Raw genomic sequence first — 10,000 nt, 5'->3', positions numbered from 1 at the left:
TTATTTTCCGCTTTTTTCCGTTCGCTTTTTCGCATCTTCGGCAACATTGCGCCAGGATATAATTCCAATTTTGTCGCACCAAGTGGACATGGTGAGTGAACGATCGGTGCGGGGCGCGTTCTGTCGCTAAAATATGAATCGTGCCAATTATGAGATTAAAATACATTTATCATTTTCCAATTTTCTCCACCCCAACCAGAACCACACCACCACACAATGCGCAAGGTGCCACGCTTAGTGTCGTTGATGGGAGGATGGATGCCAGGTGCTGGTGGTTTTCTTTGGGCCAATGTCCGGTAGTAATCGTTTCCGCTTATCGTAGGACGTAATTTTCCGATAAAGAACTCATTTTCACAAACTTCGGGGTGTTGCTGTGTGGCAAGATAGTTTATAAACACTAATGGTAGTAGAACGGCAAAGCGATCGGAATGCGGTGGGGCTGGAAAATTAGAAATATTATGCTTTATGTGAACATATCTTGGCTTCATTAACATTTGCTCTTTCGGTGGTTGTAACAGAGAATGGGGTATTTTGACTGTATTATGAAAATGTTCGTCAAAGTGATTGTAATCAGTAATAGTTGTAGCTTTATTTTCTTTTTACTTCTTCATATCTTATTTGCTCGATCAAAAATGATAATCTCAATCCTTTCTTCCTCTTCCAAACAATTCTCACTCCTTTCTAAATAAACTAAAGCATAATGATGAGGGGCTTGAGAGCTATGAGATCATCAATTGTCAAGCATTAGTTGATTAAAATGAAAATTGAATTACATCATTTTCTGGCAAAAACAAACCTGTAAAAACCTTATTAAAATTCACTGTACCAGGAATATCGCTACGATTACGTATAGATAAGAATTTTTATAAGATAAAACATGCCCAAGCCAAGTATCATAATGTATTCTTGGTTACTCTACGGCTCATAGGAAACTATAACAAAATTCTCGGTGATCCCATCATACAGAATTGAGCAAAACGAAACATACTAAACTCATTATCGCGAAAGGACAATAACCTTTGTGGCGACTGTCTACATTGCAGACATACTCTTCACCTTTGGACCTCGTTTTTTTACGGGAAAAGAAAAACGAAACACCTTCGATCGGGGCTTGGCGGCGCTACGAAAAAAGGGTGATTCCATCTGGAAAACAAAACTCCGATCCGTGTACAGCTCTGCAACCCATTCTAAACCAATTCCATCTGCACATTTTCCGACACCGCTTTCCAACACCTTCGCCCGGGACTGCCGCTAAGCACGGCTCCGAACAATAGTTTGATCATTTAAATTTATCAAAAATAGTTTTGCAAACTCTCCCGGAGTGAAGGGGTGGGAAATTAGGCGGACTGTCTAATACTGGCGCCGTGCGAAGGCCTGTGGGAGGGGAAGCAGTGTCAAATCGGCATCAAAACCATTTTTCCGTCCACAGTTATCGCATTTATTTGCATACCGGTCCAGTTCGGAATCACTATGTTGCCCAGTATGTTAGAAAAGGGGATGCGGAACACCCACACCCACACCCACACCTTCTCGATGGTATCTCCACTCTAATTGCAGTTTGGGCTCGCCCCCGGCCACCAACCGGCACACGCCGACTGATGACTGATGATTGATGCTCCGGTGTTGAGGGAAAGGAAAAAGGGAAAAGCGGGCAAGGTGGTCAAATTATGTCTTTGAAACTGGTGTTGCTGTTTAGCGAATCGGAGCGACGCATCATTTCCGCAGTTTTTATCACAAATCTAATGCGAATTGATCTGCAATTTGTACATGCATTCGCACATTTTAAAGCTTTTTTAAAGTGCACAGCAAATCATTTCGTGAGTGGCCAAGAGAACTACAATGTTTCCTAGTAGTCAACAAGCAATACTACGTTTGATACATTTAATAGCATGAATAGCATGGCCATCATCCCACGATTGAGTGTGTTGCCCTCTCGCCGAACACCATGCACCAGGAAAAGGTTGTCAGCTTGGCTTGTTGATATAGCATTTTAATTGGATAATTAAAGGGTGTAAACTTCTTGTAAACAACGGTCGTTAAAGGGCGCACCGCGTGCGTCACCGATGCTCCGAAAACCGTTACGACATAACACCTAAAGGCCACGTGGCCGACACGTGCCAAGTGAGGGCGTGCTGCACCACCACCACACTGGAAGCGCATCGAAAAGGTTATCGGAGTCGGAGGCTGTAACACGCGACTAGCAAGAAGGGTGGCCAGCAAGTGACTTCGCTCGAAAACTCAATTAACCGGAAAGCATACAACCGGTCAATGCCGGGTTACGTAAAGCCCCCATTCCCCTTCGTGCCCATGCGTCGTCGTGGTGGTTTTGAAAAGAAAAACAAGCCCACCACCAACTCAGGACGACGGGACAGATTTGCGTCGTAAATCTGCATCAACAACACATTAGAAATACTCCACAGCTACTCTCACACCCTCGGCACTCCACTCGAGGATAGGAGAAGGGGCCGCTTTTCCGACGACTTCTGATGCCGGAAACGGTTGCCGCCACTTGGTTGATTTGCTTAAAAGAAAACGGCAACCACTTGGCAGCAGAAATGAACCACACGGATTCTTTCGCACAGACACAGACCGCAACCACTGCGCCGAGAGCGCAAATACGGCGCGGGACAAATGCTTCGAATGCCACAAGCTCAATCCCAACCGGATTTGACCGCGGGAAAAGGGGAGAACTACGGGTCGAATGTCATGCACTAACGGAGGGATATGGATAACTGAGCGAGCCTTAATTAAATTATAAACACATTTCCACTTATGGCCGTTAAATAGAAGGACATCGAGCTGGCCAAAGGACACCCTTTACCGGTCGGTACGAGTTACAGGCGAGTAGCGCAGCTTTCTTGAATCACATACCGAGAGGGGGCCATTCTTGCGCAAATTGGAATTTATTTTGTCGTTGCAATGGCTGGCCGAGGGGATGGGACCAGGAAGCAGTCATAGGCTGCGGTTGGTCCATGCTCGATCTCGATTTGGCCGGGGAACCCGGGGATTTATGATCGCTTCGAAAGGGAACCGACTCCCGGTTGGCGCCAAAAACCCGGTTTCTATTTCCATTCGTTCCAACGCAAGAATGCGGCAATCGTGCTGGCTAAAAGTCCACATCCTGGCCAGGCTAATGAGAATGTATGGCGCGTCTTGGTCGTTGCGTGGTTTTATACTTTCCTGTGGTCACCACATTTCTTCTCCTTAATGGCGTATTTTTAGCAAAAAAAAAACTGGTTCGTTCAGGAACAAACAAACGGTCCTTGTTTTGATTGCAAAACGATGTTTAGTACTCACTTGGTATCCTTACAAGTGCGAAGCTGTTTGATAGAATATATCGAACAGTAATTGAAAACTCACATCGACAAGGACAACTCACTGATAAGTTAAACTAAAGATAAACCCTACCTGAAAGCCGGCAGGTTACAATTTCGAGCGGGGATTGCCAAATTCCCTGCAAAACCGGCCATCCGGTAAAGCGAATGCCGCAGGCAACGCCATTCCGCACCTCATCAAAATGTACATACATGATCAAATGTTGTTCAATATATTCTGCAAAAATATTTATTATGTCGAAGCGTGTGCCGGCACGCACACATTTTCGAACGATTTGCGCGCGCTGAGGACACCCCCCGGGCACATAAATATGCTTCCGGTCGAGCAAGGTACCTGGGCGACGTCGGAAGCCGTCCAAAGCTGTCGATTCACCTCTCGCCAGCGCAATGTTAGGGAAAGGCTTCCGCTACCGTGGTGGCTGGCACGTGGAATGTAACTTATGGTTGTATTTCTCACGTTCGATTACCGAACCGAGCCCGCAGCAGCATCAGTAACAGCACGGTGTACAACGCATCAAGGTAAACGCTATCAATTGTTTCGAAAATGGTTCGGGAACAAAATGGAAAAATAAACCATCCCTTCGAAATTGCTTGGGGATTGTAAGGGCGTTAGGTGGATTTGTAAATAAATGGTGGCATATCGATCGTCTAGTGTTCGGTTGGAGCACGACGCTATTACCAGGCACACGCAATGTTGGTGACGATGATTGTGGCAGAACGCAGAATTGTGTTTCTTGCCTTGTTTACGCCCGGCTAAGTGTTTGATCCCCCGACCCCTTCGCCTATGGCATTGGCCCCTCTCAGAGTAGCCTGTAGAAAGAAGCGTGTGTATATTATTTTAAAGAGTATTCCTTCTTAAAGTTAAACCCATAAAAAATCCTCACACTGGCATCAAGTGAGGTAACTGTGCCTAATGCTTAGCGAATCAATTGATGCAACTTAATTGAGTAACAGAAAGTTAAGCAAATTAAAAGCAACCGTTTTTACTTTGATCTCCGTGAATCGGAATGTTGACATGAGACTGACGAGTTGATAAGCGCAACGTGTTCGTCAAACGTTCAATCGCTTCATCGTTTTCCCGGAAAGCAATCAAGCTGATCAAGCTGATGCTGGATCTAAATCACGATCGCGAATACAATTACGCCAACGATGATAACCTTAGACGGTTCACGTATTCAGCTTCATGCACATTAGTTCAGTTTTGATCCTCGTCCAGCATGAAGCACATCACTATTTTGTCGCTCGCTGCCTGCGTGTTTCTTTTAATACCTTATACTTACGGTTTGAAGGCTAAACCATCGCAACAAGATGCCGTAGAGCCAATTTTGGTTGATAATTCAACAATTGATCAGAGTGAAACGTTCCCATCAAAAGACCTCAGAGTCAAACAAGTAAGGCAAAGTGCATTAGTGCAAAGTAGATCATATTCACAATATCACAATTATTTACAAATGTTTTTAATTTTTGTTTTTACTGATAATAATATCAATACTACTTTTATATTTTTTTACCTTTTTTGTAGACTAAAATCTTATTATCTGTACGGGTAAAGTGTCCAGACAAGCATGTATATTCCCAAGTAATTAAAAAATGTATACCTGGAGCAAGAGCAACTAAAGTAGCGAATGGATAATAGGTCAATCAGCAACAATAATTATCGGTAAATATTATGTAATCAGATTATGATGCATATTACATTCAACTTCATTTTTTGCTATCATCCCGAAACATTCGATCGCATATGTTGCTTGATGATACTTAATTGATTGAATTCAGTAACCACTAGGGGATAATGTCCTTGATACGGGCAACGACGGACGGGCAGTCCTGCTGATAGGACAATACGGTAGAAGCGAGCGAAGCGCAACTACGCGAAATCTTGGTGAGACGTTTAGGGAACTTGGTGGAACGTGAAAACCTTGTAGAAACGAGATAGACTCGAAAACTCGAATAAAGACATCGTTGTTACCGAAACGTTTGCAACAGTAATCGATTGAAACCCTACCTCCGGAAATAATTAGATCCATACGAGTAAGCAATACTATTTTACAGATCTTCCAGTATAGCAGAAGTTATTAGGCAGCTCATGGAAAGTGTTTCACAACAGTGATTGTGTGACGGTGCTACTAGGAAGGATTCATGTTCATTGTTTCATTGTATGCCTGTCCAGACCAGAGCGAACGAGTGACATCAATTATAAGCTCACATTATAAAGTGTATTTTCACTTTAAATGATTTTAAATCCTATTTCTCTTTTAGAACACCGACAATCGAGGAAATATGCCGCATTTTCCACCGAAGTGCAAAGCGGGATATGAATATTCTATAGCAGCCGATAAATGTATGCGCAGTTTTCAATCAAAAGGATAAATGCCCCTGATCAACAATAAAAAAAAAAATGCTGGATTAAACCCTATCTCGTGGTTATATGGAAGCCAAGTATGCTGATTTTTCTTCGTTATCATCCGAAATACCTCCTCGCATGCTTTCAAGGCTTGCATATTAGTGATCCTTAACTTACGAAATGGCTCGTTCTCAACGTTTATTTTGCAACGAAACAATCGTTAGTAGACTTTCAATTTAAATTTATGTTTTTATGGGAACTCAACAAGAGACCGACCTGGTTACACCGTAATTCAAGTATTACACCATGCTGCTGAACGGCCGCAACTTGTCTGAACGGTCCCGTTGAATCCCCTATTCGACAAACCAAAAAGGTGCCTCAACCAAAAAAGTGCGTCGGAAATGGTGGAGTTCCAAAATTGGCTAGGGCGCGTGATGATGTTTTTGTTTTTCTTTCTCGTCTTGAGTTCGTTGAAAAGTGGCCCTCCAAAGTTACCGGCAAACTAAACTCGGGACCCCCAGATTAGCGACGATCTCTGGCGAAGGTGAGCAAATTCCACGGAAAATTAATAGACGACTCGAGAAATCCCACAACAAATCCGTATTAATACACAGAGAATCGGGACATGTGGCCTTAGTAGCCACACGGAATACCCCGAATACTTAGTAACCATGCTTAGGAAGATGAAGAAGAGTTAGAGGGTGGGGATGAGATCGGGGTATATAAATTACAACGCGATGCCCAGGCCCCCCCAGTCTTCACCCAGTCCGTGGCACGATAAGGTGCCTTCCCGGTTCTCGGTCTCGCGGATTGCTTTCCTGCTGGTTGTTGCTGAAATCGTGAGGAAGTCGGTGAGTAAATGCGTATTTATGGCACCAACCCGGAGAGAGAGGGAGAGCCAGAGAGAGCGATTGGGTGTTACGTGTCCGGGTGCCACGAGCGCGAGCAAGTAAGAAGAGCGGTTCCGTTGGGAGTGTGCGCCGTGGTTCAGCCGCGCTTCATAATAATCAAAAGTGTTGAGTGTTGTTCGGACTCGACAAGGATTTGGCCGGGTTTTCCGTAGTTGTTCAGTGAGGATCGTCTAAATTGTTTCCCCGAGACCAGGTTAGCCAGCGGGCTGTTCTTTTCGGTAGTCCCGTGATCCGGAATAACAAAAGCCCATTCTCGCGCACCCCGGAAACCTGTTTTCGGCTTTAGCAAAGGCCAGCAAGCGTGACACCTGACGAGCAATTTCATTTTCTTTCTTTCTTTTCCGTCTTTCTTTCGGTGCACCGCAGGAAAGGCATCAGCACCATGTACCACCTGAAGACGATCGCTAAGAGCGCCGCCCTGAAGCAGGAGGTCGCTACCCTGGTGAAGGCGGTCACGGCTGTCCAGCATCCGGGCGCACTGCAGCAGCACCAGCCAAAGCGCGGTTACGCCGAGCACCAGATTCCGGAGCGCCTGAAGGATGTGTCGACCGCGGCCAACCCGCGCTTCTTCGACATGGTCGAGTACTTCTTCCACCGTGCCTGCCAGATCTGCGAGGACAAGCTGGTCGAGGACATGAAGGGCCGCAGCTCGCTCGAGGAGAAGAAGAAGAAGGTCAAGGGTATCCTGATGCTGATGCAGCCATGCGATCACATCATCGAGATTGCGTTCCCGTTGCGCCGCGACTCCGGTGACTACGAGATGATTACCGGTTACCGTGCCCAGCACTGCACCCACCGCACACCGACCAAGGGCGGTAAGTAGAGTCGTCTACACCACCCGGCCGGGGGCAGGAGGCAGGGTGCCGGAAAAGTGAAAACCGCGTGAAAAACTGTGACCGATTACGTAACCTTCCATTTCTCGCTTCGCGGTGTGCGTGCGTGCCTGTGCGTTTGTTTGTCCGCGCGTGTCCTCTTCCTGAACACTTTCGGTCTTTATTCTTTCCGAGGTTCCTTCCGTCTTTTCGGCAATCATCGCTGCAAAAAGTAAGAGGAAAATTGTTCACGAAGAACGCAAAGTCGGCAGTTTTTCTTTGCACTAGCAGGCGATCGGCATAACGTGACTCCTTTTCCTTTCTATTCTCTGCTGGTTATGTTTGGTCAAAGCCTGCTCAGAAACATAGCCAGAAATGATTAATGAGCACACGCCCACGAGTGAGGAAAAACCCAAGAGCACAAGAGACTGGCCACAGAAAATTCCGCTTGACAAGCAGATGTCCGTCCGTTTGAAATTGAAACCAATTGGATGCAACCGCCGACCCACATGGTACTGGCGGCCACATGATGAGTTTCATGTAAACTATCATGTGTCATGCGTAGGGTGATGAGCTAAAATGCAGCATCGATCTCAAATTGGAGCACATTGTCCCTCACTTAACGTTGCTTCAGATCCCATCCAACACTCCGCCTGCTGAATTAATGTGCGAGACCAGCAGGATCACGTGAGAGCTGATATGGATGGGCCAGAGGAAGATGATAAAAGAACCGAAACGATGTACAACGATGTCAACAGAGAGCAGCATATGCGTACTGTCGGTTGTCAAGTACTGTCCTCGTGCGCTAAAACGCGGAGATAAGCACCGGAACGAAGTATAATGGACTACCAACACGATCACGATGCCCCACGTTGAAGTATCTTGGTGGGGCCGCATTGTGCTGTGTGAGTTATCGGACCCTCGCTGACCAACCAACCAGGCAACACGCATGCGAATGGAAGTAAGAATCATCCTAAATTGAATAACGAAGCGCCGTGTGACAAACCGGTGATCGGAGGGATAGATGTGCTAATTGTTTCGATTCGATCCAATGGCGGGCCGCCCTCATGCGGTTGGAGAGACCTGATTCATTACCGAGCTAACGATACCGATATCCGCTCGTCAGGCGTGTGGCTCGCCTGCCCTGTTTGCTGGTGTCTTCGTTTATGGATCAATTGAATCACGATTCCGATTGGTGCCAGTGCTACGCTCCTCAAGATTAGATTGCCTTCCCCCTGCTTCGACTGCGCCGAGTTATAGACGACTGTCGTCATTGTCGTTGATTGTTATACGTTTAACATTGATCGCAGCAAGCCTGTGACCGCAGTTAAATGGCAAATCACACATAAGAATGCGCATTCTGAAGAAAGTGCATACTTCGGATGCACCAGCATCTAAGTAAACACATCTGGCAAAAAGAGGAAATACCACATGTGATTTGTGATTGAAGGAGCCACCAAAGCAACAACAACAACGGCTGTACGCAACGGAGCGATAAGAATGTGGCATAAAACGAAAGGAATGAGAACCATGTACGGCGGTGGTGGGGCCTTCACATCATGCGCGATGCGTAACCATGTTTTGCTGCAATGCGAAAAGGGAAGGGCACAAAATGCCGCATATTCCACAACACAGAATCACATCTGTTTTGTGCCGTCTGAAAAGAGGGTGCTGCCTACTTCACTTTCTGTTTTAGCAATTTCGTTCTTTCGGTTATCATAGACCGAAGAATAAAGCGCCTGTGGGTGTTACTGGTCCTTAAAAACGCACGCTCCCGGCACGGCAAGATGACGAGAACGATCGCTCGCAGCATGGATTGCAACACGCCACTCGACTGCAATCAATTGCACTTTCACTGAAGTGGCGTTTAAGGGGCCTGTTGTCAATGCACGAGCACTATCTTCTTCAATGTCCGTCCCCCGGGGGCCTTTGAGCTCCCCTGAAGTAACACTCGTGTAACGATTATCATCTCAGGCTAAGCGCTGGTGCGATGTTACGTACGTACGAGCGACGCATCGCCAGACGCCAAACGCGCGAGGCAAATTGCAAAGCGGCGGCGTGGCGAAGGAAGCAGCAAGGTCATCATCGGGGTGTGTGTGGTGTCAGCTGATAAGAGGCGCGGTGGCGATACCTCCGGTAACTGGTTTTGTTGCCTCGTCCGGGCCCGATAACGGTAGCCAAGGGGTTGATGCGCAGCTTAACATTCCTTCATCCGTGTCCTGCTGCTGCCTCCGCTGGGCAATCCGTTACAATTGTGCCGGACTGGAGGAATCTGGTATTCAATTGGACGATCCGCTACAATGTTTCCAATGACCGGCAATGTTTCCCTGGCAACGCAGAACCGAACCCGGACGGACTTTGGTTTATTGTTTTTGATGGAAATTGCCTTAAAATTTGTCCCTATCGCTGGATTGTCCTATCACTACCCCCCTCCGCCGTTAGCCTGTCAGTCACCGTAATCCACGGGGGTGTGTCACGGGTTTAGGTGCGTTGCGTCACCACACCACAGAACATCAGCAAAACGAGCGATCGATGGAGCAGCAGCAGCAGCAGCTAAAAATACGGAACTGCTGTTATGGTTGCCCGGTATCGTGGTGA

The 10,000-nt window shown here is 46.6% G+C and overlaps 1 protein-coding gene and 1 long non-coding RNA gene across 8 annotated transcripts in view; both read left to right on the top strand.

The window, feature by feature from the left end:
- The first annotated feature begins 4,562 nt into the window (after positions 1-4,562).
- Positions 4,563-5,266, top strand: LOC126569929 (uncharacterized). The gene is made up of 3 exons (XR_007607822.1): positions 4,563-4,726; positions 4,858-4,995; positions 5,112-5,266. It is a non-coding gene; the product is annotated as an uncharacterized LOC126569929 (long non-coding RNA).
- An 852-nt stretch (positions 5,267-6,118) lies between these two features.
- LOC126571900 (glutamate dehydrogenase, mitochondrial) overlaps positions 6,119-10,000 on the top strand; it is an 11,348-nt gene continuing 7,466 nt past the window's right edge. For 5 of the 7 annotated variants that reach the window (XM_050230793.1, XM_050230792.1, XM_050230787.1 and 2 more), the window contains exons 1-2: positions 6,399-6,530; positions 6,957-7,405. In XM_050230793.1, the coding sequence (XP_050086750.1) occupies positions 6,973-7,405 (433 nt within the window). In that variant the 5' untranslated portion in view covers positions 6,399-6,530; positions 6,957-6,972. Of the gene's footprint in view, positions 6,224-6,398; positions 6,531-6,634; positions 6,784-6,956; positions 7,406-10,000 lie in introns of those variants that run through there. The other 2 variants (XM_050230789.1, XM_050230788.1) reach the window with 2 other exon arrangements.

This window comes from Anopheles aquasalis, chromosome 2 (assembly GCF_943734665.1).
Source record: "Anopheles aquasalis chromosome 2, idAnoAquaMG_Q_19, whole genome shotgun sequence".
Taxonomy (NCBI): Eukaryota; Metazoa; Arthropoda; class Insecta; order Diptera; family Culicidae; genus Anopheles; species Anopheles aquasalis.
Note: the sequence above shows the minus strand (reverse complement) of the source record. Positions and strands in the feature narration are given on the sequence as shown.